The sequence below is a fragment of the Fusarium subglutinans genome (assembly GCF_013396075.1).
Source record: "Fusarium subglutinans strain NRRL 66333 chromosome Unknown NRRL66333_c0000018, whole genome shotgun sequence".
Taxonomy (NCBI): domain Eukaryota; kingdom Fungi; phylum Ascomycota; class Sordariomycetes; order Hypocreales; family Nectriaceae; genus Fusarium; species Fusarium subglutinans.
The window spans coordinates 478,735-506,074 of NW_023502081.1; the positions used below are offsets into that span (position 1 = coordinate 478,735).

General features: G+C 49.5%; 11 protein-coding genes across 11 annotated transcripts; 9 read left to right on the forward strand and 2 right to left on the reverse strand.

The window, feature by feature from the left end:
- Nucleotides 1–360: 360 nt before the first annotated feature.
- Nucleotides 361–917, forward strand: FSUBG_2179 (uncharacterized protein; the record flags this gene model as incomplete). Its single annotated transcript, XM_036679925.1, has 2 exons — nt 361–674; nt 728–917. The coding sequence occupies 2 exons, from the start codon at nt 361–363 to the stop codon at nt 915–917; spliced, it is 504 nt and encodes a 167-aa protein (XP_036542455.1).
- A 1,395-nt stretch (nt 918–2,312) lies between these two features.
- FSUBG_2180 (d-xylulose reductase A) lies at nt 2,313–3,401 on the forward strand (the record flags this gene model as incomplete). Its single annotated transcript, XM_036679927.1, has 1 exon — nt 2,313–3,401. The coding sequence occupies one exon, from the start codon at nt 2,313–2,315 to the stop codon at nt 3,399–3,401; it is 1,089 nt and encodes a 362-aa protein (XP_036542456.1).
- Nucleotides 3,402–4,999: 1,598 nt separating this feature from the next.
- On the forward strand, nt 5,000–6,178 carry FSUBG_2181 (uncharacterized protein; the record flags this gene model as incomplete). The annotated part of the gene is made up of 3 exons (XM_036679928.1): nt 5,000–5,167; nt 5,217–5,533; nt 5,590–6,178. 3 exons carry the CDS (start codon nt 5,000–5,002, stop codon nt 6,176–6,178), a joined length of 1,074 nt encoding a protein of 357 aa, XP_036542457.1.
- A 326-nt stretch (nt 6,179–6,504) lies between these two features.
- FSUBG_2182 (QDE-2-interacting protein) lies at nt 6,505–7,383 on the reverse strand (the record flags this gene model as incomplete). The annotated part of the gene is made up of 1 exon (XM_036679929.1): nt 6,505–7,383. One exon carries the CDS (start codon nt 7,381–7,383, stop codon nt 6,505–6,507), a length of 879 nt encoding a protein of 292 aa, XP_036542458.1.
- Nucleotides 7,384–9,110: 1,727 nt separating this feature from the next.
- On the forward strand, nt 9,111–10,197 carry FSUBG_2183 (uncharacterized protein; the record flags this gene model as incomplete). The annotated part of the gene is made up of 2 exons (XM_036679930.1): nt 9,111–9,211; nt 9,285–10,197. The coding sequence occupies 2 exons, from the start codon at nt 9,111–9,113 to the stop codon at nt 10,195–10,197; spliced, it is 1,014 nt and encodes a 337-aa protein (XP_036542459.1).
- Nucleotides 10,198–11,317: 1,120 nt separating this feature from the next.
- Nucleotides 11,318–11,608, forward strand: FSUBG_2184 (cytochrome c oxidase biogenesis; the record flags this gene model as incomplete). The annotated part of the gene is made up of 1 exon (XM_036679931.1): nt 11,318–11,608. One exon carries the CDS (start codon nt 11,318–11,320, stop codon nt 11,606–11,608), a length of 291 nt encoding a protein of 96 aa, XP_036542460.1.
- A 1,294-nt stretch (nt 11,609–12,902) lies between these two features.
- FSUBG_2185 (uncharacterized protein) lies at nt 12,903–14,696 on the forward strand (the record flags this gene model as incomplete). The annotated part of the gene is made up of 1 exon (XM_036679932.1): nt 12,903–14,696. The coding sequence occupies one exon, from the start codon at nt 12,903–12,905 to the stop codon at nt 14,694–14,696; it is 1,794 nt and encodes a 597-aa protein (XP_036542461.1).
- A 168-nt stretch (nt 14,697–14,864) lies between these two features.
- Nucleotides 14,865–15,718, reverse strand: FSUBG_2186 (u3 small nucleolar RNA-associated 11; the record flags this gene model as incomplete). Its single annotated transcript, XM_036679933.1, has 2 exons — nt 14,865–15,572; nt 15,623–15,718. 2 exons carry the CDS (start codon nt 15,716–15,718, stop codon nt 14,865–14,867), a joined length of 804 nt encoding a protein of 267 aa, XP_036542462.1.
- A 782-nt stretch (nt 15,719–16,500) lies between these two features.
- FSUBG_2187 (alpha-mannosidase 1a) lies at nt 16,501–18,183 on the forward strand (the record flags this gene model as incomplete). The annotated part of the gene is made up of 1 exon (XM_036679934.1): nt 16,501–18,183. One exon carries the CDS (start codon nt 16,501–16,503, stop codon nt 18,181–18,183), a length of 1,683 nt encoding a protein of 560 aa, XP_036542463.1.
- A 1,152-nt stretch (nt 18,184–19,335) lies between these two features.
- Nucleotides 19,336–21,065, forward strand: FSUBG_2188 (uncharacterized protein; the record flags this gene model as incomplete). The annotated part of the gene is made up of 3 exons (XM_036679935.1): nt 19,336–20,757; nt 20,813–20,883; nt 20,936–21,065. The coding sequence occupies 3 exons, from the start codon at nt 19,336–19,338 to the stop codon at nt 21,063–21,065; spliced, it is 1,623 nt and encodes a 540-aa protein (XP_036542464.1).
- Nucleotides 21,066–23,815: 2,750 nt separating this feature from the next.
- Nucleotides 23,816–26,158, forward strand: FSUBG_2189 (uncharacterized protein; the record flags this gene model as incomplete). Its single annotated transcript, XM_036679936.1, has 2 exons — nt 23,816–24,043; nt 24,356–26,158. The coding sequence occupies 2 exons, from the start codon at nt 23,816–23,818 to the stop codon at nt 26,156–26,158; spliced, it is 2,031 nt and encodes a 676-aa protein (XP_036542465.1).
- Nucleotides 26,159–27,340: the final 1,182 nt, after the last annotated feature.

The window sequence follows — 27,340 nt, forward strand, 5'->3', positions numbered from 1 at the left end:
AAAGGCTTGGCCAATGTCACCCGGGTTATCATTAATAGCCCCAGGAACAAAAACCAAGAGAATGGAGCGCTAATTTTAGGTTTAGAATATGCTTATCGCTCTGTGATGGAGCCGCTGCCGATCACTCGACGTCATGACGATTTCGACATGACGCAGCAGCCGAGCTGTCGAATGAGAGGGCTGATTGATTAGAGAAGAATGATGGAAGTGTTGAGTAGATGAGAGTAAGAGGCGAAGATGAGATGCATATAAGAGACGTGTCCTCGATGGAAGTCTTGCCATTGGGACCATCAATCTATATCAAAGCTTACTTCACTTGACTTCCAAGACTACTTTTTTGACACTCAATACCTGAACAAAATGTCAGACCTTGTGAACAAGATCAAGGAGACATTGGTCCCCTCCAACACTGAGAACAGCAACAATGGGTCTCACCAAGAGTCTCACAATACTGGTTCTCTTCGAGAGACTTACCACACCGGCTCAAATAACGCCGAGTCGTTCAACAACATCAACCAGACCAACCAGCGAGAACTTGGTTCCAACTCCAACATTTCTCCTCTCGATGCAACAAGCAACCAGAACCAGCAGACCGAGGGTGTCCGTACAGGCGACAGGATCAACTCGCTGGTAGAGAACGTGCCTGGCGTTCCCTCATCCCAGTCAAAGACTTCGTAAGTTTACTCCTCATACACGCGATGTAGTTCAAGGCTAACATCACTTTAAGCAATACAGATTCTTACCAGAACGACATGCACAAGTCTCCCGGCGCCACTCTTGATGCTACCCGTGCCCCTCCTTCTGCCCTTAAGAAGCATCTTGGAGAGCCTATCATTGCGCACGACTATCCTCATGAGAGCACAACCAAGAGACACTCTTCTGTCAGCCACCAGGAGGAGCACTATAACCTCAACTAGATGGATTGGGAAGAAGGAGTGGCTACCCTGGGACACTTGTAAAAGATGGGGCTGTTGTATGATAGCGCGATAGTGGTGGTAATAGATCGGCATTAACGCTCAATGCTAAGATAGCATATGTGATGTGTTATGTGACGTTGTTTGATCATAAACAGTCGTAAAGAGACACAGCTTCGTTGCAAACCCTCTTTCCGAGCATGTCACACCTGACCTAGGATTTGCGACCGCCAACCGATAAGGCCCTCGATATTAAAACCGTTGAGATCCGCGAAACAATGCCACGGTATCGAGGAACCTGTGCTAATTCCTCTCCAACTACTTCCCACGCTCAATCACTCAGCGGAGACCGGCTAATGTTGCCCATCGCACATCGCCGAGACTCCCCGCTCCGGCCCGGATCCACCACCCGGCCGCTATTCCCAATGCCGCAGCTCCGCGCCGGCAGCGGAATTCTGATCGAGAAGCTGACGCAGGAACACAGATTCCGCCGGATCATCATGCTAAACACCTGCCGCGCTAATAAATTGCTTTGAAGGTGAGAGGGATGATCAAGTGACTGCTCCAAGCTCCGGATGCAAGCCTGGAAGCCTGCGTTGTCTTTAGCGGGAATGAGCCGGTAGCTAAGCCATATCATGATCCGAGTCGATGATCTGAGAACCACAACGCTTTTGCTTGACTGATCATCCAACAATGCCATGACCATATCCACTGATCTCTACGGAGTAGCTTCAGAGCTATAAAATAGCCTTGGAGCTTTTCCCGGTCTATTTCTTACCGACGGATCCCACTCCACCATTTCTCCCCCTCCCATTCGCGCGGTTAAATGCTCTGGCTAAAGTGTCCATCGTCTTCAGCACCAGAACCTCAAGCGCTCCCGTCATGACAGGCACCCCATATTTAGAGAAATCCTGTCGGGTCTTGTGGTCTCGATATCATGGCTTCTTGATTGGCGAGGGTAAAAACCGTGGGGGTGTAGCCATCATGTCAACTCGACGGGTATTTAGTGAGCTATGAGGGAGGGACCATGTGATGAGGTCGGGGTATATGAGCCGCCGCCCTCATCAGCAGATTTCGGCCATGATCTGAATTTTTTTTTTATCATTGAGATCTCTTGTTCAGGCTATTTCTACAATTGCGCTTGGTGATAGTGACGGTGTTGTTGAACTCCACTGTGATCCATATAAGACAGGACATCCCACTTTGAGCTACTCCGTACGAGTGACGAACCTACTTTATCATCCCACGACATACGACTCAATTCACCTCCTCTTCTTTACCTATTATCTCTTCATCCACACTCTCACAATTACTCACAACTACTCACCAAATAACAGCAACAATGGCCAGCGTACGTCCTCCCAACTCATCAACCCCCTCACATCATACCCCGCCATCATGGCCCCTCATGACGTCTCACTAACAATCCCCCAGAACCTCTCCTTCGTCCTCAACAAGCCCAACGACGTCTCCTTCGAGGAGCGCCCCAAACCCACCCTCTCGAGCCCACACGATGTCCTCGTCGCCGTCAACTACACCGGCATCTGCGGCTCTGACGTGCACTACTGGGTCCACGGCTCCATTGGCAAGTTCGTCGTCGAGGACCCCATGGTTCTAGGCCACGAGTCCGCCGGCACCATCGTCGAGGTCGGCTCCAAAGTAAAGACCCTCAAGGTCGGCGACCGCGTCGCTCTCGAGCCCGGCTATCCCTGCCGACGATGCCAGAACTGCCTCGCGGGCAAGTATAACCTCTGCCCGGACATGGTGTTTGCCGCTACACCACCCTACCACGGAACTCTGACCGGCTACTGGACTGCGCCTGCGGATTTCTGCTTCAAGCTTCCTGATAATGTTTCGCAGCAGGAGGGTGCTCTGATTGAGCCTCTCGCTGTCGCTGTGCACATCGTCAAACAGGCGCGCGTCAAGCCCGGTGACTCTGTCGTTGTCATGGGCGCTGGACCCGTTGGTCTTCTCTGCGCCGCTGTCGCAAAGGCCTACGGCGCCTCCAAGATCGTCAGTGTCGATATCGTCCAGAGCAAGCTCGACTTCGCCAAGGACTTTGCCTCCACCCACGTCTACGCTTCTCAGCGCATTGCGCCCGAGGAGAACGCCAAGAACATCTGCGAGCTCGCTGATCTCCCCGAAGGCGCTGACGTCGTCATTGACGCCAGCGGTGCTGAGCCTTCAATCCAAGCATCTATCCACGTCCTTAAGAACGGCGGTAGCTACGTGCAGGGCGGCATGGGCAAGGCCGACATTACCTTCCCCATCATGGCATTCTGCATCAAGGAGGCTACAGCCAGCGGATCATTCCGCTACGGCGCTGGTGATTACCCCCTCGCTGTTGAGCTTGTTGCTACCGGCAAGGTCGATGTCAAGAAGCTCATCACTGGAGTTGTCGAGTTCAAGCAGGCTGAGGAGGCTTTCAAGAAGGTCAAGGAGGGAGAGGCGATTAAGGTCTTGATTAAGGGACCTAACGAGCAGTAAAGAGACGGTGATGACGATATGAATACTACGAATGAGAACTAAAAGCGAAAAAGATATCTGGGCATGGGATGGCTTGGATCATATGAAGCGGGGCGGCGGGTGAAGGCGTTTTGTCATGAGTGGACTTGGTATGAGTCCTTTACATTATAGCATCATTCTGAAGCACTTAATAGATGTGATTTGTTTCACCTGGGCCCCTGTAGATTGACCACGGGTAGCAGGCGGGTGTCTAGGCTGGGATGCAAGTAGAAACACGAACTCTTGGCTTCAGAGATACCAATATCTCACAGCATAAGGATAACCGCCACATACCTTGTAGCTTGATCGTGCGAGGCAGTCTCGTACTCCTCAACGCTGCTACAATGACTGTATTATTAATTGAATCTTGCTGAATGCGCCCTTCCAGTGGCTCCCGCGTATCCTCTCCAATCTCCCCCATCCTCCAATTCCGCGCTCTCCCTGCCATTCCTCTCCCATTCCGCCCCTCCACAAATTAGCTCCAACGGCTGAACAAGCACAGCCCATGTGCCATCTCCACTCTCCGCATTTAGCTATTTCTCCCATCACAGCTCTCCAATAAGACAAGCCTCACCCGTCTTACATCTCCCAAAGAGGCACAAATCTCACCTTTTATTGACCACTTTACGACGAGCTAGCTTGTTCGACAAAAAAGATAAACGCCCTGGTTGAGTGAGAGTAAGAAGCTTGTCGGGAGATCTTATCCATGTGATCGACACCGGCATGGGCTGGTTAGCGAAATCCTCCATACAGGGGTCTGCACCTCGAACCAAATCTCGCGCAGCATGCTCAACTGGGAAGCGCCTCTTCTCAGGCCTACGAGCCTTGTAACTCTCCTAACCCAAGCTTTATCACTCGTCGATAAATCTCATTTTATCTAGCAATTGAGCTAGAAACTCCGTTGCTTCTAGTGAAACGCCTCAGTGAGTATTTTAAGGAGCAATAGCTTCAAGTGGCTTGTCGCACTGCCCAGACTTTTCCAGTTCAATTTCCACAAGCCACTCCGCCTTAACGGCATTTGTCTGTTTGACTTTTTCGTGCCTTGTTGTGCAGGGGTGTTAGGTAGGGTGGTACCGTTGTGACCCTGTTTTCGTTTGTTGTCAATTAAACTAAAGACCACCAAGGCTCTAGACACTTATACTCGCATAACTGCCGACGATACTCAACTCTTGAAAACAAGATACAATTAGATAAAGCATCTTGAAATAAATGATTATCTTGGTAAATGCGCGTATTGCCTTAGCATTCGGACAATTCTTTCCCAGAACCATGGCCTGTCCCCCGAGAGAGCCCAACGGCGCCAACGAGGCATCCCGAATGGGCAAGCTGAGGTGCGGCTGAAGGACGCTAACGACGCCATCTGCAAGGGTTCCTCGTCCTCGAAATCTGCCTTGGGCTTCTTGTAAGTGAACGGTACCTATAACTTATAAGGCTGTTGTGTTTCCCCCCAGAGCCGAGAAAAAAGGGTGCGCCATAAATCATTCTCCCCAGCGAACACTCGTCTTGGCCCTTACACTAGCACTTCGCATCTCTTGGCTGCTTCTCGTGGCTTGACACTATCACTTATACTGCTTGTTACTATGGAACAGACTCAGGAAAAGGTTGAGAGCAACCATGTTCTCCAGACACCGCTTTGGATTGTCATAATTCGTGGCTTTCAGTTCCTCATCTCTCTTATTATTGTTGGTCTTTGTGGCCGTTTGATGCACGATGCTACTCTCGATGAAGAAGCTCTATCTCTCGCCATTGTACGTCCTCACTCGTATTCTTTCATCTTAACACCACTAACACGCCTAGGCAATCATCTCATGGATCGTTATCGCATACACGGTCTTCACAGAGAAAATCCCCAGTCTTCGAAACGCATATCACATCATCGCCGTTCTAAGTCTCGATGCACTGATGATGGTTCTTTGGCTTGCGGCTTGGGCTGCCACTGCCGCGAGACGTGCTAAATACGTCGTTCCTGTTAACGCTTATGGCTGTGTTGATGATGGAAGTATTACGGATAGCAAGACTTGCAACATTTTTAAGCGTGATGGAGAGAATGTTATTCTCTTCAAGTCTGGTTTGGCTATGCTTGCTGCCGTCGCGGGCCTCGGTGCCCTCGTCTGGTAAGTTGTCTTAATTCTTGAGTCACGGACAATGTTGACTAACATTTGACTTCCAGGATCCTCTTCATTGTCACTTTCGTCTGGACCCTCGTCATGTTCCTTCGTGGTCGCAAGGAAGGTCGCTTCGCTGTCAATCTCGCTGCCTCTCCTTCACCCAACAACAACTACCAAATGGAGACCAAGATCAACGAAGGTCAACCCATGGTCCAGCCCGTTCAACCTCAGGGCGTCCCCCAGCAGCAATACCAGCAACAGCCTGTCCAAGGCCAATTCGTTCCTCAACAACAGCAGCAGTATCCTCAAGGCACTCCCTCTCCCTACCAACCTGCTCAGAGCCCATACCAACAACAAGGCGCTTATCCTCCTCCCGCTGCACCCTACTCTCCTCAAGACCAGCAGTACCAAGGCCAGCAGAACTACGGACAGTATCCCCCTCAGCAGTACCAACAGCCTCCTCAACCTCAGGGAAGTGAGCTTGATGGTCAGACCAACTACTCTACTCTTCCCGCTGCAGTTTCTCCTCCTCCTCAGCATTACGGAAGTGAGCTCGATGGCCAGACGAACTACGCCCACCCTCCTCCTGCTTCAATGTCGCCGCCCCCTCAGCCTCAGCCTTACCCTCCCCAAGCGTATCACCAGCAGTAAATGAAGTAAAGAGGGAATAATGGTCGGGCCTCTTGGCGCGTGGCGTTACGTTTCTGTTTTGCCAGTATTTTATATATCCAACAACAGCGGCGGCTTTTTGACACTTGTTTTATACCAATAGTCACAGTTAGAGTACACGATGTAGCGATTGATGACAATTTATTCGCAATGTTTTATGTACCTATTTCCCACTGATAACCTGTACAAGTGTTGCCGCATAACACGATCGTAGCAATGTGAAGGGGTCCTGAACGGCGCATCGCTCGCTACCTTACTCCCTAGTGTGAAGGGCGGAGACGACAACCGAGAAGAAGTAGTGTGTGTAGCTACTTTTCTGAAGGATCTGGGGGAGACGTCCTCATCACCCTCAACTTTCGCTTCTTGGATGGTGAGACCACAATCTTCTGCAAAACCCCCGACCACTTGTGCACCGGGACACCCTCTTTCTGGGGATTATGGTCCACGTCTCCACAAACAACCTGGAGAAGGATACGAAGAGTGAAATGTGCTGCGTTTCCAGCCAAATCAGGATCTTGGCATGGGACTCCCATTAGCTCGATCATCTCGCGCTTGAGTACCGGTTCAGCTTTAGCAGGGCGGAGCCGGAAGAATTTGTGCACAGCCCGCTCAATGTCGATAGTTTCGATAGCTTTGAAATGCACGCCGCAACTTCTCAAGAACTGGAGACTCTTGTCTGGCCCGTGGGAGATGAGGAAGAAGTTCCCGTCCTGGATAATGGCCTTGATCTGCTCGTCGAACTTATTGACCGGAACGTGTCGCATTCTTCCAAAGCGGAACAAATTCTCAAATTCGGGAGAGTATTCTTCGTCCCACTCTTCTTTGTCCCCGACGACCCAATGATGAGACTCTATAACGCTGGCAGCTAGGTTGACACCGGGCTCAGGAGGATTCGCCGATGCATCTCCAACACGGTCGGTATCAGGCTCAGAAGCTTTCGCCAATGCGTCTCCGAGACGGTCGGTGTCAAAGATAGAGATGCCAATCTGGAAGCTATCGACTTCGCCCCTTTTCACCACATCATCTGCGATGTCGATAGAGAGAATTTGGAAGCTAGAGCCTTCTTTATGGTACCATCTTCCGAAGAGGTCGCTTCCCGCGTCTACGGCGTATCCAATCACCCACTGAAATAAGAATTGCTCCGGATGCTTAAACCATGAGTGGTAGTCCTTCACAGTGCCCGACATTTTCGATCGTGGCTTGAAACAGCGTGATGATTGTTCGCAGGCGGAAGTTTGAACTGACAGTCGTGGGAGGAGAATCGCAATGGGGAGAAGGACAAGTTTCTATGCGTATAGAATGGATACTGCGAGGGGATTTATAGCGAGAAACAAAACTTGGCTATGAATTTGCGTGGATTGCTATACTTTGGTGGAAATGAAAGCTTTGCAAAAACGAAACCCAAGTCATCCAAGTCGTGTTGTTTGGTTGGAGGAGCTCCTTCTTGAAGAGCTTTAACTTGGCAATGGGCAAGAAGCCTCCGCGACAACAGCTTCCTTCAGATCAGAAGTAAGGCAAGAGCTCTAAAGCTTTGATGCAGGTACGTATGGATGATGTACGGGAAGAACGACACAACACGCAGAGCAAAGGCGACGGTTCCTGACCGAACACTGAACACCCTGAAGTACTGTATCATCCCGACAAGATGACTAAACCACCAAGTTTCACAACGAAGGAATTTAAGAATGAATGGAGAGGTATAGGAAGAGAAAGCATATGAGTTCTTGACAATACAAGTTGATCGCAAGATAAGTCGTCACACGAACTGATGCCAAAGTATGAGATACTTGCACCAGCTTGAATTTGGTCGTAGTCAATAGCCATGTGAAACTGCTTTGTTTCACCTTAACTCATTATGGTCAAACAAAGTTCTTCCGACTAGAAGACGGTGGTGAATAATTAGGCAGGCTAGGGGAGGATAGAAAATTGAACTTTGATCCTAAATGATGAAAAGACTTAGGCAACTTGGTGCAAGTTTAGGATGAGCTTAGAATAACATTTGCAGATTTACTTCACAAATTGTATCAAAATGTGATATTTTCTCTCCCCTCATACACGCCGAGTCACAAAAGCCAAGATTTAAAAGTCTGGCTGAGCAAAAGGCTATTTTATAAGACACAACAGATCAAGAAGACTAACATAATTACATCCAATTACATCCTTTTTATAACTCTCGGTATCTTCCCTTTGCAAAGCCCATGGGCTTTCAAAAATATGTATTGGTTATCGTGAAAGCTTCTGGGTAAAAGCTCATATCAGGAAGAATAAAGAAATCGTATTCTCATTCATCGCCTGTATTCGCAGCCTAAAGCTTAACCTGGGCAGTAGTCAACTACCTTATATTGAAGACTAATGCAATAAACTTTACTTCTTAAACATTTGTGAGGCTCTATTCAGTGGAAGATCAGATAAGGTTAATATTCCTAACGCTAATTCTCTGCATCGCTCACGCTTCCACTCTGAGGGTTTGCGTGTGACTTAGACGACCCATTCACCTTTGCGACAATGACAGCTGAAGTATAGTAGGCGTCGATAACAGGCCCGCTTCTGTACTGAAAACTCATGTTAGTGTGTCTGCCGCAATAAAATAAGTTTCCATACTCACAGTGATGAAAGCAACAGCGAGTTCCTTCGAAACCTTCGCTCCAGGTAGACCATTCCACCAAGTTATATCTCTCAGGACAGTGAATCATATCTCTCAAGGCAGTGAATCACATTTTTCAGGGCAATGAATCACTGCCCAACAAAGTAACATCTCTTCGGGCAGTGAATCAGTGCCTGGTCAAGTCTCATCTATAAAAGGAGCCCTCCCCCCCGATCTGATCTGACTTAACTTCAACCTTTCATCATCTTCTTCTTTGCAGTCAAACAACAAGTTTCTCCCAACTGGCTTATATTTTCCTGCAACACAAAGATGCCCAGCCATCAGCGACAAAGCCTGTCCCAAGGCCCCTTTGAAGGTCTTGAACTTCAACACGAGGACCAGCATCTTGGTCGGAACATTAGACAGATGATGTCGTCTACTCTGAGCAAAGCAACATTCACCATAAACATGGGACGCTTACGACTACAATATTCTTCAAGAGAGCCCCGAACAACTTCACCAGGAGTTTCGCAAGTATGTTTCTGATGTCGCGGACGGGTTGAAGCAGTCCAAGGACAATGAGACCGCTTTAGATGAGTACATCACCGACGAACTCGCTCATATGGTCTATGGGTCCAATATGATCGAGGTTGCTGGTGGAGGTGTCGATATTACAGTAAAGCTCTGCAAAGATGTCTTTCGAGGCAAAGAGCTTCCCGAAGAGATCAGCGAACGTGACTCGGACTACCAGGACCTCAAACTCTATCTCCTAAACAAGAACTTACCTGCTGGACATGCTGCTGTCCTACGAAGCCGCCGAGAGATCGTTCAGCATGCCGAAGCTGCACGATACATGATCGATCAAGTTTACATCAAGGGCAAGGACTTGTCTCATAAGATCATCAGCGAGACTCATGGTATCTTAACAGAAAAGATCGACCTCGATGGGACGCCTTGGCAGTATTACAGTGGCCAATACCGGACATGGAACGTGAGATGCGGTTCTCATGTCTTCATGGATTACAGTCAAGTCCCTAGGGCAATGCGTGATATGATAGATGAGCTTGACTCCGACATCAAGGCGACCGAACAAGGACAGTTCGACCCTGTCGTACTTGCAAGCAAGTACTGCCACAAGTTTGTCAACATTCACCCATTTGCGGATGGAAATGGTAGAATGTGTCGTCTTATTCTCAACGCTCTCCTCCTCAAATACAGCGGGGGAATCATCTGCATCGGGCAGGATGGCCAAGATCGACGAGAGTATATGCGCATTGCCATAGAGGCAAGTGCAGGAGAAGCCTCACAGAGTCAAGGGTCTGGCGCTGCGAACTACAAGCAACTCGCATCTTTCACACTTCGACATGCCCGCGACAGTATGCGCAAGGTTCGACAACTCTTCAAGCGGGACACTTAGAGTCCCAACATGACAGGATCATCGCTGAGTGGCAGTATGAAAGCTTGACAACGCCTCTGGTCTTTATTATCCCAGAGAATTGTGATAGAGCTACTTGTTGTTGGAAGGTCACCATCGTCAGCAACGCTACCTCCGATGGCAAACATGTCTTGGCCAGCTCGCTTGTCTAGGGCAGAGGACACAGCAGAGAGGAGACCGCAAAGGGGAGAAGAGTCGGCAGTGGGCTGAGAGTCAGGATCGGGAGATTCCATGTAAATATCGTGAGCTGAAATTTGCTAGGGTTGGGTGCGAGTGATGAGCTTGCGAACGGGGATGATACTTGAGGAGGTGAGGACAGTCGTTTATACACCACAGATCAGCTTGTGCCATGACACAATAAGTAGCAATACCATCTGCGAGCCAGAATTGGCAAGCGAATCTACTTGTTATTTAAATTCACGGTGATACACACGCAAAGTCTCAATGTTGGTGCAACAACAATGATGATCTAAGTAAGTCCTGGTTCCTTGAGGCCGCAGGAACCGAGACAGCACCAATAATCCCACGATGCTGCCTAAAGATGCCTGGGGATTCTCTGACATTGAGTTAGGGCATTAGAATAAACTGGTCCAAAGCTCTTCTAAAATACACTAAGCTTACACAAGTCTTTTTACCACTTAGGATAAAGGTCTTAATTTACTGTGTCGCCTGAGGCAGTGAGGGCGTTCACGCTGGCACTTTGTGCTTCATGTTGGAGACATGGCGGGTGAACAGAGCGATACTGTCACAACAAAGCATCACCCCTCCCGGTGAGATGCGAGATTATAGAAAAGGCGATATAGGTCAATGATCCAGATTGCAAACACCATGAAGCTGGTGATGTCTTCTTCTAAAGTCTGATGGTCATGGTGCAATCCATCTCCCGATAAACCCAAAAGTGGAAGGCGGTCACAATTCTGCCATTTGCTCATGGGCTCACCTCTCAAGATCCCGCAAGCTTCTCGTCCGATATAGCTTCAATCGCCATCAACGATCCACCACGAACCGCCCGACGACACATTTACCTCTCCCCGAACTCCCACGGGTACTCTATCTACGAATCCTACGACTCCGAGCCTCACGCGCTCGTCCCATGGCCGCAATGGCCGTCCAGAACCCCCCGGTGCCAGAGGAGAAGCTCGGAGTCCCCTCTCGCAACCCTCTACCTCTGTCCGCATCACAAGAAGCACAAGTCCGAGACATCTTCTATCAAAAAGTCCGAAAAGAATGCGCCGACGAGATCAAAGGCACGTCCCCCTCCACCACCAACTTCACCCCCCCAAACTGCAACTTCAACATCACACCACTAACACCCCCCCAGCATTCGCCGCATGCGCCCTCGGCCGCACATTCACCGTCTCCTTCGCCTGCCGCCCCGAACACCGCTCCATGAACAGCTGCATGAAGCTCCACGCCACACAATCCGCACACGACGAGGCACGCGAGGAGTGGTTCGCCCTACGAATAGAGCGCCAGCGCGAACGCGAGCGAAAAGCCAGAGTCGCACAGGCCCAGGAGGAGTTTATGCGGGAGTGGTGGGGATTGCCGGAGCACGTGCGGCTGTCGAGACAGAAGGAGATGGAGCAGAGGGGGGAGAGGATACATGGACTTACGGCGAAGGATAGGCCGAGGGGCGAGGGACAATGATAATGAATTGTTGCATCTGTGGCGTTTTGGGGTATTGGACATCTACGCTGGCGGGCTGTAAGAATAAAAGGTGATGTGAGGATAGGACAGTGTATCACTATGATCAAGACCAATGCCGAGACGGCATTCCGAAAGAGTCAGTTCAACTCGATAAGCGTATGCAAAGCTGGAGCCCAACAGGGTGAGGACCAACGCCGAGAATGTTTAAGAGCATGCATCTAATGCTTGCCGACTGATTCCCAAACAGCCTCATGCCCATGATCGTCATGAAGACTACTCAACCCAGCCGACAGATTGTGACAATTGCCGCCAGGCCTGCTTATCAAACATTCATCAGCATCTGTTTCTCGCTCAAACACAAACAGAGTCTTTAGTGGTGGAAACGGCAGTTCATGTATGTAACTGTAACAAAGGGTTGCGTGCATCAAGCGGTGAACCTCGATGTTTCAAGGCCACAGACGGTCAAACGGAAATAAGACCTCTAACCTAGAGGGGGAGCCTATATCTCCAGCCCCTCCCAGAATCCATGATCTCTAACATCATCTTCATAGGCTCAATCCCTCCTCAGCTCATTACCGACTTATACTCCCCGCACAATATCACACAAATCACCCGCGCAGAGACCAGTAAAAACACTCCCCGTCCAACCCAAATCTTTTCGCCCCGACCAATAGCGCTGCAGTTTCCCCTCTCGAGAGTCGCGCCTCCAGGGCGCTTAGGTCCCTGCTGCAGTGTGACATCCCCGCCAATTGGTCCATCTCCCTGATGCTATTTTTAACCGTGTTAGTCCCAAGATGCGAGCGCTTAAAAGTGCGATGCATGGAGAATATAATATCAACCAACATGCTTTCCATTCTGGGGAATTCTCATGCTTGTTTTTCTGTTTATGTGGAAACATAACATTATTACGTGACAATTTTGTTTTGATCATGAAGCGATAGCAGCACAAGTGGCATTTTTCATCGTCTTGCTAGCCTAGACCTCTCTATTGATACCCCTGCTCTTCTGGGAAGAAAGTATATACTGTTTGATACAGAAGAATGTCGACTCCAACCCCAGGCGGGTTCTCTCTATTCCCGAGTCCAAACTCGTCAAAACCACCGCCTGTCTCACGGAACCAAACGCCAAAACCTCGCCGTTCTGAATCTCGCGAGAGGAGAGCTCCAACGCCCAGTGACAGACGAGCACCTACACCCAGCGATCGACGGGCTGCAACACCACAGGCAATGACTCCAGAACCAAGACCTGCGTCGCCGGGAAATGGGCGACAGACACCCCAGAATAGAGCTCACACGCCCATTGAGTTCGAGCCTGTGCAGAGTGAACCGCCCAAGCCTGTAAAGGTTCAACGACCTAGACCGACGGTTCAGATCCCTGGACGTTCTGATACTGGCTTTGCGCAGGGTCCTACCCTAGTTAGAAGTAGCAGTGATCGATCAAGAAGTTCAATCGCAAAGCCGCCTTTGGGTGGTGAAGCTACTGCGCAGCCTTTACGGTCCATCTTCCCGGCTTACAACCCAGAAGTACCACTTGGTCAACAGAACTATGTCCCCACAGAGATCCAACCAACTCAAATGCCGAGAGCTGTCATAAGCCGTCAGACATACCACGAAACACCAGCCGGGTCAGCCCCTCGAAACCCCGTCCGGAGCCCAGTCATAAGTCCCATGAGCGTTCAATCAGCACAGTCAACATGGCCACATCGCAATGTCCAACAACAAGAACCACCACTGATTCCAACGGTTAGTTCGAATGAACAGCTCAAGAACTACTGGAAAGTCGCAAACGGATGGCAAGCTTCACCGTCAGAGGGTCGAGTCTACTGCATGAAACTAGCTCAGGAGAAAGACGCCCCCGTGTACAGCCTCTCATCAGCCTCACAGCCATTCTACAACCTCCGTATAGATCCAACGTCTGCTTCGGCATACGTCACTCTCACACGACATGATCCCAACAAACCGTACAAAGCCCCCAAGCCTGAAGCTAGTTCTTCAGCGAGCAGTATCATCAGCGGCGTTGTCGGGCACAACAGTAATTCCTCTGGCACAAAAGTCACCGATACAAAACACTGGCAAGAAGCGCTCACCACGACTCTTGAAGAAGAATCCCGTCGTCATCTTCCAAACGATGGCCTCGTCGCTCTTCTCATGCCAACGCCCGCTACAAAAATGGCCATCGAGCGCGCTCAAGATCCTCAATCCGTCATGCTAGCAGAGCGCGAATGCGCCCGTCTCGTCTGGGACGAAGACAGCTCTCACCACTTCCTCGTACATCCCTCCCTCGCAACACCCTTCTGCGTCACAATCGAGCGCTCGCCATCTTGGTCACGGGTAGAATACACCCTTGAGCATAATGAATCACCACAACATCTCGCCAAACTCACCCGCGACGGTACAGGCGGCGGCTGGCTTGAGATCGATACTGGCATCGCTGCAAAGATAGAGTCCTACTTCATCGTCGACGTCGCCGTCACAGCTCTTCTGCTCGTCGCGTCAGCCGATGAGAAGAACACGCCCGCAATGGAAGTCTTTGAACCACCACCTCCTCTCATCCTCACAGCCAAGCAGGAAAAGCGCCTGAGTAAAATCGGCAAACGCGATGAGAGAAAGAAGCGCCACATGGAGTCATTTGAGATTGACGTTGAGAGCCAAGATGAGAGTTTGGGTAAAAGTAAACCGCGAGAGAAGGAGGATAAACTGCCCTTCCTGATCCGCGTCATCGTCAAGATCGTAAAGGGCCTGTTTACGTGCTTCATCTGGATATTGACAATAAGCTTCAAATGCGTCGGTTTCGCATTCAAGGGTTGTTACAAGTGCGTAGGATCAAAGTATTAATGACGGACACGGACATGATATGGACATTTATTTTAATTCGAGTGCGGCCAGTTCTTTCTTCTGTATCATAAACCCATGGTGTTTTGAAGGGTATCTATTAGCTAGCGAGCCGTAACGAACTGAACACGAAATGACAAACCAAGGCCCCAAATGAACATTGATGATATTTTATCGCTTCCGTGTCCGCACCATGATCTTCTTTCCTTTGCGTGTAGTTCCTCCCGACGTCGCTGTCTTGGCCATCTTTGCGCGCTGGATCTCTAGTTCACCCTCTGCGTCTGTCAGGGCCTTGAGCTTCTTGCGCGCATTCTCCAATTGGCGACGAAGACGGCGGAGGGCCTTTGCGCGCTCGAATTCTTCCTCTTTCTTCTTTTCATCGTCAAATCCTTCAAATGTCTTGTCGGCGTCATCTTCTTCGAGATCCAGTATTGTTTCCTCGCGCTGTTCTTCATCGTCCATGAATACAATCTTCCGGGGCTCTTTAGGTCTTGACGGAACGGTCGCGAAGTCGAATTCCGAGTCGCTGCCCTCGTCTTCATCGTCCTCATCCTCGTCAAGCTTGTCGAAACCTCGTGTGAGAACAACCTGCTCTTCCAGTCTCGCGACCTCCTTCGCAACAACCTGTCGCATCGTTCGAATGTATCCAAGATCCTGTGTCTTCAAAAGCCGCACGGTCTCAACATCCATCGCCTTGTTTCCTCGATCGCCCTCGACCGTTCCGCTCCATCGCTTGCCATCCTGGACCCTCGAGCCCGGCCCCTTTCGGGACATCATACCAAAGTAGAATTCATCCTCGTTTCGCTCGGCCGCTTTATCTTTGAGGTTCTTGAGCTGCGCCTTCTTCTTGTTGAAGTCCTTGGCTCGAAGCGAGTAATCCTGCAATCGTCAAAAGCTGCTTCGGTGGGGGTGTTGGGGGCTCAACAAACCTTGTGCTTCTCGAGAAGACCGAGCCTTCGGCGTTCTAAAGGCTGCGCACGCTCTCTGTGAGGGCGTCGGGCCACGGCATTTCGCATAGACGACATTTTGGCTGGTTGTGTTGTGTGTACGACGAGATGCAAAAGAATTAATCGTCGGCGCTTGTCAGAGCTGGAAGAGTGGCAGAATTTTCGACATTTTTGGCGGTGAGGCAAAGTCAGTAAATGTGGCTTGACAGCAGCACCAGCACCGCCACAAATGATGTTCAGTTAACCTTAACATCGTCGGAAGCTAGATTCACATCCGGTAAAAGCACCAATCTCAAAATCGTTTGGTCCAATCTTGGCGATGCAATACCAAGCTTTTTCTCATCTAAATCATCCGTGGCATCATGAACTGTCCCTTGGCTGGAGGCTAATCAGGGGGTTTCAGCCCGTCAGCAGCTTTGACTTTTGGCTTTTGGCTTTCAGGGCACAACAGCTAATGCACCCCTGAAAATCGCCCTGTTCTCAGTGAGGGATACGAGAAACAGGCCGTGCATATCCCTTCCTCCACCTGATATGTCATACTTGGACACTAAAGACGGTAAAAGTGACTGCGCATCTCGCGTCTGCAGATTATGTTTATTCTTAGAAGCTAAAGCTTGCGTGTCAGCATGTGGAGAATCAAGTGTTTTATTCCTTGTCTCGAATCCTTGTTCCCGATCCCTTTAGTTGTTATAAGATCTTGGCTGGCCCGGACTGTTCTTTACCTGTTCATCTTTCTCACGATCGGCATTAAGTAGTAACATTCTCGGCGCTCCGTAGTTCCAATGGTGACCTGAATTGGCACCGTATCATTCCTTATTCTTTCTTGTTTCTGTATTTCTTGAGTGCTATACTTTATCAAAATGGGCGTCGGTCTGCCATTCACCCCGTCCAGGGCATTATTATCACTCTTCATCACAGTACTCGTATTCTACTGCCTTTTCAGCGAAATATCAGGCCCCAGCATACAATTCATCCCCAGCAGCTATGACTGGAGCAAACACACCCTCCGGTATCCATTGACCATCAGCAGCATGGCCAAGCCCCCACGAGGATCGCCAGCCAATTTACCACGTATCCAGCACGACTTTTCCAACCCCGAATTGAGAAAGCGGGAGCTGGAGACCGCGGATCAACGACGAAAAGACATTAAGCAAGCATTCAAAAAGACATGGAGGGCTTATGAGAAGTATGCTTGGGGAAGCGATGAATTGAAGCCTTTGAGCTTGGAGGGTCGTGATACTTTTGGTGGGTGGGCTGCGACCATCTGCGACAATCTCGACACGTTGTGGATCATGGGCATGAAGCGGGAGTTTTACAGAGCTGTTGACTTTGTGACTCGCATGGATTGGGATATCCCGACTGCTGATGGATTCAATGTTTTCGAAACTACGATTCGACATCTTGGTGGTCTACTTTCGGCTTATGAGCTCAGTGGAGAGAGTGCCTTGCTGGCCAAGGCGATTGAGCTGGGAGATCTTTTATATGGCACCTTCGACAATCCGGAGCACATGCCACCACACACGATCAGATTCAAGACTCTAAAAGAAGGGGAAGGCCATCCAGAACCGCGACAGAGCGCTGCCAGTTTGGGTAGTATGACCATGGAGTTCACCCGTTTATCGCAACAGACCGGCAACCCCAAATACTACGACGCCATTGATTACATCACCAAAGCATTTGAGAGAACGCAAAACGAGACCGCCATTCCAGGACTCTGGCCTCTTCAGATCAACGCTGAGAACGGATTCAAGGTTACCGACGACACGTTTGGCATGGGCGCTAACGGCGACTCGCTGTATGAGTATCTCATCAAGGAATACGTTCTCTTACAGGGTCTTGAGCCCAAGTATGGGAAGATGTACCTTGCTGCTGCAGATGCTGGCATCAAGCACCTGATGTTCCGACCCATGCTGCCCGATCAAGATGATGTCCTCATGCTGGGCGAAGCATCGTTCCCTCCCCGAGTCAAGGAGTCGCGATTGAGTACGGGCGTGCAGCATTTGACCTGCTTCGCTGGAGGCATGTACGCCCTCGGCGGCAGAGCTCTTGGTCGCGATGACCACGTTGTCATTGGCGAGAAACTTGCTCGGGGCTGCGCGAAAGCCTACGCTGCATATCCCAGTGGCCTCATGCCAGAAATCGTGCAAGTCGAACGCTGTCCAACCCTCGAGCCCTGCGCCTTCGAACCAAATTACAAAAAGGAGCCTCTCGGTTTCCGCGCAAGAGAAGCATCGTACCTCCTGCGACCAGAGACAATTGAGAGTATCTTTTATCTCTACCGCATCACCGGCAAAGAAGACCTTCGCGACATTGCTTGGAACATGTGGACTGCGATCCGCGCTGCTACTGAGACAGATAACGCGTTTGCGGCGGTGGAGGATGTTGACGCGGAAGAGATCAAACATAAAGACTACATGGAGAGTTTTTGGATGGCAGAGACGTTGAAGTATTTTTATCTGATCTTTGAGGATGAGGAGGTTATTAGTTTGGATGAGTGGGTGTTCAATACGGAGGCTCATCCATTGAGACGCATGGCGAACTAATTATGAGGCAAGTCAGAGATAGAAGTTAAGTAATATTCACACTCGGCTGTCCAATAGAGACTAAGTAATAGCATTCGAAACCCCAATATGGAGTACCATCTAGTCTATCTTGTCAAGTCCATCCAGTCTATCGTACCAACCCCATCCCTGTTAAGGCGTAGTCACTCCTTGCTCAGTGCAAGGACCAGGAGGGCCTCAAAACAAGCACACAAAGTCCTACGTTGATTCATGTCCGACTCAACAAAAAAATTCGTGCTCGACCAACAGAGAAAGTAGGTGGGTATCATAATTTCGGGATCGAATTCGCGTTCCTGCCGCGCTCCTGATTGGTTTGAAGTTTGCACGCTCTGATGACCAGACCTCGACGTGTCTTGGTTCCATCAACCAGGTGTGCAGCATTGGTGATGCTGCGCCAGGCTGTCAGCACAGTTACTAGGACTACTGACGGGTCGGCTCACCTTGTTTTGAGGACTTCTCGTGCCCCGAATCCTGGCTCTCAATTTGGGTGATCTGCGATGACATTTTTATGGGAGATAATGCGCGTTGAACACGAAGATACAATTGAGCAATGCCCTGGAATCTTATGTTCGGATCTCGAGTCAAAACACTTATGGCTTGGAGAGGCTCTAAATACTGTTGCTATTCTATGGAACCATTGATGTCGATCAATCGCAATGTAATCACTGATTGATCATTGATCCATCAGTGATGAATTTTTGATACGCCCAAGATGCACTAATTTTGAATTGACCGAAAAACGGGTGAGTTTTGCTTTTTATTTTGCTCTGAACGTTCATGCAAACTACGGAATGAGTCGACGGGTTCTGGGGCCGGCCTGTCATCCGAAAAAATTCGAATCCAACGACCAACGGGATCTTCTGCCATTCCCCATTGAGAATGGTCAAGTGCCGGGAACCATGACAGATCTTACTTTCCGTCACTCCGTTACATGGGTTAACCCAGATTCTTTCTGGGGTCGACGTTGTTCTGAATGGGACTCCGTGATAAGCTCAGTGGGTGAATAAGTGGATGCAACAAGAAAGGACCAAGTAGATAAAGTAAGGCATCTGGCGAACCATTATGTTGTCCTGACACCTCCTTTCCTCTCTTCTTCTTGACAACACAAACCCTTTGTCCTTGGTCCCCACTAGGATGATGGACGACGCTCTTGTGGAGGTTGATGGACTCTTTGCTGGTCTCATCTATCTCGATACGACCGATCCCCCACTCATCAAGAGAACTTCAAAGAATTGGTTTAGTCTTGCTGCTAAGTTAGACCTTAGCTGCAACGCTTGCGAAACGCGCTCGGAGACCGACACGTCGGACGCACCACCTTCCACGATCGATGAGGGCGTCCTAGCCCGAGACGCTGCATGGTCCTCTATTCGAACTATCCGAGACGGAATGCAGATTCTCTGGGATCATTTTGTCGATGCCTCTCGGGTTCTAAATACGCCGACAATTGAGAGCCTACGCAAGAGCTACGATGGTGCTCAAGGTCTTTGCTATGAAGGAGTGTTTGCTTTCCGCCATACCGTCGTTGGCCAGAGACATGACGATTTAGTCGCGATATTTGCCTTTTGTAGCTTGTCATATGTGATTGCTCGCCTTTTCTGTGCTTGCAATGAAGCCAACCAGATCGACATACCAGCCGGCCTCCGGTCATGGCGTGATGCAATCAAGGAAGAGGACGAGCGACAGGCCTTTGATACTCTGGCCGTGCAGATGTGGCCAGAAGCAATTAATACTGTTCATTTTCAGCCTTTGGCGCGATCTGCGAGTACTCACGGCCACAGTAGGAGCGCGTCTCCTGTGTCTTCCATCCCCTACCAAAGTGCAATACCACCACTTGCTCCTGATTTTAGCAGCACGCAGCCATTTGATGGCGACCAGCGAGGTCAAGAACTCTCCAATGTCATGGGGAAAGGTTTCGTCCCGCTTCAGTATGCGTGGCAAGATAACAAGCAAGTCAACAACGGTGTGGCAAACACTTCCGCAGCCGTCAGCCAGTATCCCCAGAGCTTGACGGACCTACTCAATGATGCTTTTCCCTTGCATGCACCAAGCAACGAGTCATACACTGACTATCGGGCCTGGTCAGACTCGGGCTCCATTCTATCACAGACCTTCGACATGACGGAACAGCTGAACTGGACAGCATTCAGAGACCCAACAGGTCAATCAGCCGGCTATCCCAAGGTCATCGCCGATTACGCCCGGGAATTGAGTGATACAGCCCTGCCGGGAACAACATCTTGCGCCAGCGCCCTACAAGAGACACCTACATTCATGGTTGTCAGAGAATATATCCGCGACAACTGTAACTTTTGGCACCGGCTCGCCGGCTCTGGTATAGTGTCAAAAGACCACAAATCGCGTCGCTCATGGCAGAATAAAACACCAGCCTGGATGGAGTGCAAACAGACTTCATCATACATCCAACAACTGCGAGCTGTAGAGCACACTCGCAATCCAGAGTCGCGTGGTATTGTCGCTGTTGCTGAAGCTTACATCAGATGGGGGTTTCTCCAAAGTGTCGAAGATACAAAGCTCTATATGGAAAAGCTGGGAGACGTAAGTGAGACTCATACAGAAAATAAGACAGCGAAACTGATTTGAACGGTCATAGTTGCTATTCGACACCGAGATAGACCGTCAAGATTTCTGGAGATGGATTAAGGGCTTTTCGGGTGATAATGAGTACGTCGACGTACTGGCCTAGCTGATGGGTGACTGGCTGACAATTCTCTAGGAAACCATTGGCATGCCCATACTGCTCTCACAGGGACAAGTATGAGGGCAATCTTCGAAGACATATGAAGAACAAACACGGGGTTGAGTACGAAAGATCGAAGCAGCAAATGAAGGCTCCAAGACCATAAATGAGTGAGGATAAAATCACGAGGCCAACAGGAGTGATAAACTCGGGTAAGACTCGAAGGGCAAAACTATAAATGACTACAGTGACGGGCAAACAGTGGCCCAAGACCTCAATAGAATAGGTTTAGATGTGTATATTGATGGTTTAATGGCTTAAGAGCGGAGGATATTTGTTTGGTATGACAGGGAAAACTGGAATATAGACGATTGGGATTAATAACTAAATACACTTATCGTGAATCTGCATCCGAGAGTGACCCCGGCGGATGATGGACATCGCAATGGAACCTCAACATGCGCCTCTGCCGACTGATCCCAGCGAAACCTCCACCTATAACAAGCCTGATAGAGACCCTTGTTTTTCAGCACCCCAGGCAATTGCCATGTGGCCCTTGCATGGGTTAAATGGGTTCTTCTTCCTCACAACTTGGATGGTTCAGCCTCTGGAGCCCGTGTTGGTTGTATCTACCATGGGCATTCAAGGCTCTACTTTGTTTGACTGGCTTCGCCAGTGCTGCTGTTAGCGTTAGTTTCCAAGAATGTCAATAAGCGCTGTGGTCTACCGATATCCGTGGGACTTCTAGCAATGTGTAAAAGCTCGCTGTCCACAAGTGTAAAGTACACACTAACTTATCCCGGTGCCTATAGCGCATTGTAACAAGTTCTAAACAATAACTTCCTTTGACTGGTCTAATTGGCAGTTAATATAGCCCTCTAAGATCATCCTCTGTACCACGTCTGACGCCACTTCGACTCCCTTTTTTTCCCCAAGCTCGATGCGACAACACAATTGTGTTGTGGCGCTCAAGTTGGCCCTTGGCAGGCCGTCACAACTTGGGGGTTTCAGTCGACACACAACGAATGCTCAATACCGAGCCTTATACAGAGTCTGGGATCTGGCCCGACTTAAGCTCAATTGACTCGCTCGACTCTTGCATGCCAAACATGCTGGGCTTCCAAGCGCATGGAAGTCCAGTTGCTGAGACTCTGATTGACAGTCGATTCGACACGAATCCTCTCCACGAGCCGGACGATCGATCGCTGGCGGGAAGAACAACGACAACGAGTGCTGGTTCCTTGCAGACAACTTCTGTATATCTGGTAGTTCAAGAATTCATCCATCAAGACAGCCAATTCTGGTTCCAGCTTACTGGTCGCGGTTTAGTCTCCAAGGATACCGCATCCTGCCAGTCATGGTGCCAAGAGCGATGGGGTCAGAAGAAGCACATACGGACATCATATATCCAGAATCTATTGTCTGCCGGACGTACCCAAGACAAGACTTCATCCGGTATAATATCTGTCGTCGACACATTTATGGATTGGGGATTTCTCTAAAGCATCGAAAACATCGAGTTTTATATGGAAGGGCTGGCAGATGTAAGCGAACCGTGTGCGTTCTAAGAAGACCTTGAATTGACCTAGCTGGGTGTAGCTACTCTTTAATGACAGGACATCCTGTCAAGAGTTCAGAGACTGGGCTCGAGCTTCCAGCGGGAGTGGCAAGGGGTAAGTCAATGGAGCTGAGCTCAGTGACAAGTCATGTACTAATGTTCGCAGAAAACTGTATCCGTGCCCCGACTGTACATACAGTAGCAAGTGGAAACACAACACCACAAGGCATCGCGCACTCATCCATAAAAATGAATGAAATGAACGATTGAAGAAGAGACGGAGTGCTGGATCTAGATCTGCTACCGTAGAATGACTACAACAAACAGCAATCCAGGAACTCGCGCAGCGATCACAAATTACATGACTTGTAGACTAGACAACGAGGAGAAACAACATAGTAACTGCTTATAGGTTTGAACGGGGACAGCGGGTATATACAAAAAGGTAGTGAACAATTAAAATATCATCCATGCCTATCGCTATTGGAAGACCTCACACCACCGCCTTTAGCAACACTAGCATGTCGGACTAAGTTCTCTGTGACCTGCGCTGTCTTAAGCTCCCAGGATTCCTTAGACAAGGTACGGAAACGAACCCCCAGCCAAGTTGCAACCCAAGCAGTCAAGTTGGGCATTAAGTTACTCCTTTAATAGGTGCACAAGATCAAGACTCATTATAGACAAAGATCCTCTGCTTTGGAATTCTGGCAGAAAGTAAACCTCTATGTTGAATCTGACCATGATACTCAAATTCGTTGGCGTGGTTGTGGCGGGTTAGATGGTGGTAGTTTCTCAACACCATTGTTTGAGAAATTTGTGTGATGGCAGTAGACCAGTATAGTGGCAATTCTATTGCGCGAGCCATGCCCTTAAGGCCACGTGACGCTTGCCCTCAGTATATAACCTCTCCTCCTCCCTTTCAACCGCTTCTTCTTTTCTTCTCATCTCCATCAGCTCACCTGGGCCAGCCTCGATTGAATCAGGCCTGCTCGGAATGGTGGTAAGCCTTATCTTCGCGCAGATCAGCTTGGAATTGTCAGCTTTAGCAGCTTAAGCTTACCTTGATATCGATCTATCCTTTAAGTTCTTTATGAGCCCCTTTGACATTTTGTTTGCAGTTTCTATCTGGATCGTTACTGATCGAAGGATTCAATCATGATATCAAGCACACGTGCTCGGAACTATCATCCCCGTCAACGAACTATTCCCCAGTACAAGACTATTACGCATATTTGACGGCAAGGTCCTCAAAACCTCGATCTGACTAGTTCCAAAAACACATACTCGATTTCGAGCAGGGGTGCTTGGAATGATCAAATCAACCTAGTGTATCATCTACCCCCCTCTGACCATCCAACATGGAGGACGAATACCACATAGAGGAAACATACCTCGCCGCGCGAGCTAGTTTCACGGACTTTTTCCGTCGGATGGAAGACCTCGGCTTCCAGAGCTTAGCTCGTATCGAATGGTCGCCCGAGTGGCACCAATCGGCAAACTACAACATAGTGCACCCAGGACCAGGAGAACTCGATCGCATGCCTTTCAGGGACGTGATTGAGAGCCCATATTGGGATGAGACCCTAGTACTGCATAACTTCGACTGCCCGCACGGCAACTGTCGGAAGATCACTCCGAAGCTGCGGCGAAGTACCTATCGTTTGAGACTTCGGCCGACCTATTATCATATGTTAACGTCGTCGGTTAGTTCCGCCCGTACTTTTCTTGGAGTATTCCCATACACATACAGGCACTGACATGATCCAGTTCCTGATATAGTCGGACCTGCAGTCGAGGTTATGGCCGCCTTACAAAAGGATGATACCACTGCATTCGGGATCATGACCTCCATGCAAAAGAATGATTTCAGCAAGTTTGCCAAGAGTTCTTTCGCTTAGAACCCGGAAGACATCGACAACCATGAGGAAATCTCGACCCTACTTGAAGCCGCAGTCGAAAAAGACGAGGATACATTCCATGTGCCAACCCTCTTGGAGACCTACAATCATTTCGTCATTTTCCCTCGCGCCCGGGAATGGCTTGAAAAGCTTTTTGACAGTCTGGTCGAACCAAAGCTTGTGCCAGTTACTGCTAGATCCGAATGGGACGAGGACGGAGTTGAGATTGACCCAAAACTGTTCATCCTGGCTCACGCGATCCAGCTCCTACGATTCGCCCCTGTCCACTTTCGCAGAAGTAATTCTCATAAGACGACGGACTCTTACACCCGTCGCTTCCCCATTGGCTTTCCTCAGCCAGCATTCAATCGACCTAGCATTCTTGGCGGCTACAGCTATGACGATGTACTTCGTGCGCTCCTGTTGATGTTCTTACTGTCAGAGCAGCGGGCTACTGGGCAACTTCTACCTCTGTTACCATCTAAACCTAAACCCAGCAGAGAGGTGTGGTTGGGTTACAGAAAGACAAGGAGCGATCTTTGTCAACCTGCTAGTGCCGGGTCTTCAACTTCGAATCAGTCGTCTATTTCGTTTATGAAGTTTCCACCTGAAGTCCGACTTATGATCATCGAATCTGCCCTGCCCACTCAGATTGCCCCCTGTATAAATGGCGAAGACGCTTACGACAATGAGGAAGGCACAATCAGATTCCGCGCCATCCATGCAACGCACGAAGATACTTTACTCCCACTCAAACTGTCATGTCGCTATATATATAACGCGATCCGACAATTGCGCCCAGTTGAGGCAGTTGACGGGGATAACAATGAAGTTATCTTTCGTTTCGACTTCAAGCAGGACACACTCCGAGTGTTTGACTACGAAATGCCGTTTCTCAGATCCAAAAGTGGCCGGGAGCTTCCACTCCCTGTCCAGAAGCTGATGGTCATGACAGACGAAACTGCACTTCGGGACCCCATAGAATGGGAAGGAGTAGGCTTGGAGAGGGTCATGAATATCCATCGATTTCCATGGCTTAAAGAGTTCAGCATGGTCTGCCCGGTTGCCAAGAGAGCATGGCGTATTAAGGGTTTCGAACGAATTGGCCCTGTGATCGACATTCATCGAAATCCTTCGACTGAGCTGTGGGGTTCTGATCGCTACAGTCAGCTGGATCCAACTGAAGCCTCGCTTACCTATGCCACCAAGGGGATACCAGCACACACGGGAATCAAATGGAAGTTCAATTACCATTACAACTACGTCATTAATCAGGAATGGAACACTCCCCAAGGTGAATACCTGGGCGCACCCCCTGACTTTGGCGAAGATGCCGATAATCGGCCGGATGGGAGTCATCCTCGAGATCAGTTTATTTCCGATGAAGACAATCGGGCCTTCATACCTTACATTGGCTTCTATGGCTATGATCGTGGCCAGTGCTCAATGGGTGGTAATTGGGCAGGATTTCGCTACTTCGAGGAAACTGGCGCAGTGTTCTTTACACCTTTGTCATGGGATGATGTTGAGCCTTTAGTGGTAGGACCCCATGGTGAAAATGGTGAGAAAGCCCCTTGGAATGAGCATCATCCCCAGTTCGTCGCTCGTGTTTGGATCATCCGGAAGGGCGAGTCGGTTCCAGAAGGACAGGGACAGTACGGTTGGATGCGGGTCGAGGAGGTGATGGACGGTGATCCGGAATGGAAGCAACAGCTCAAGAGCACATGGATGATGGTCCGCGACACCTTTGAGGCTGAGTACCATCACGACTGCGGATATGAGTTCCGTGACACTCGATTCTAGTTATGACATGGGGAGATGGGGAGATAGAGAGGTTGATGCACTGAAATTAGCTACTATAGCCTAGCAAGTATCACACAAAAGTTTGTCTTTTTACAAAATCACTCTGACCCCAGCGGGTGAACGTCACTGTGGAACCGCCGTCAGCCTAGGCCAACCAAGATCTACTAGTATGCGCCTCTGCCGGCTGATCCAACTGACATCTCTGGTGAAAGTTTGACCCATAAACAGGGCTGACATCGGACCCTGGTTCTCCGCCCCCAGATAATCTCGTCGTGGCCCTCGCAGGTTCGTCTTGGTCACAGCTTGGGCAGTTCAGGCTGATCTCCCTAGCTTTCAGATGCCGTATAAACAGCTAGTAATGATAATTTATTAAAAACGAATACTCTGTTGGTGTCAGAAACTCTCTATCGGTCTCGTAGATAAACAAGTTCTAAACAATGTCTTGTCTTAATTGGCAATTCATGTAGCCATTTTCGGTCAACCTCTGCATCACGCCCAACGCCACTTCGACTTGCTATTTCTCTCAAGCTCGATGCGACAACACAATTGTGTTGTGGCTCTGAAGCTGGCCATTGGTCGTCACAACTTGGGAGTTTCAGCTGAGTGGCTAGGCCGAGTCCCTGTTTGTTGGGTCGGTGCATGCACGGATGACCAAGGCTCAACTCGCCTTGGCTCGACCACCCAGTTCTGGAGCATAACTGACGTAGTTCCTTCAGATAATGTAAGCGAAAATCCTCATGGGTACTCAATTGGTTGTGTTTGCTTACCGTTACGAGTTTGGGGCTGAGAACCAGTTTCTTGAGGCATGGTTGAAGGTACGTGGGGGATTGCTTCTGAGACAATATATTGCTTAGTGGGCTTGTTGGAGGACAAGAATGCCCTCTGCAATTCACAAGATATTTATATCATGTTCAAAAATCTCAATTACTCGGAGATCAATTGTAGGCTGCTCAGTCGCTCAATCTCCTCGTCATCCCTAACACTCATGAGCAACTCACGAGCGGTGCTTGAGCAATCCATGAAAGATTCCCTGTTCAATTGTAAATTGAGCGCGCAAAAGCTTGTAACACCCGTTAGCACACTAATTTTGCCCGCGAGCTGCTCGCTTTGCCCCCCTTGGTCCACCAGCTGCTCGCAAACAAACAACGATCGAGATCTGAAACTCATGAGCTGCTCTCCCCG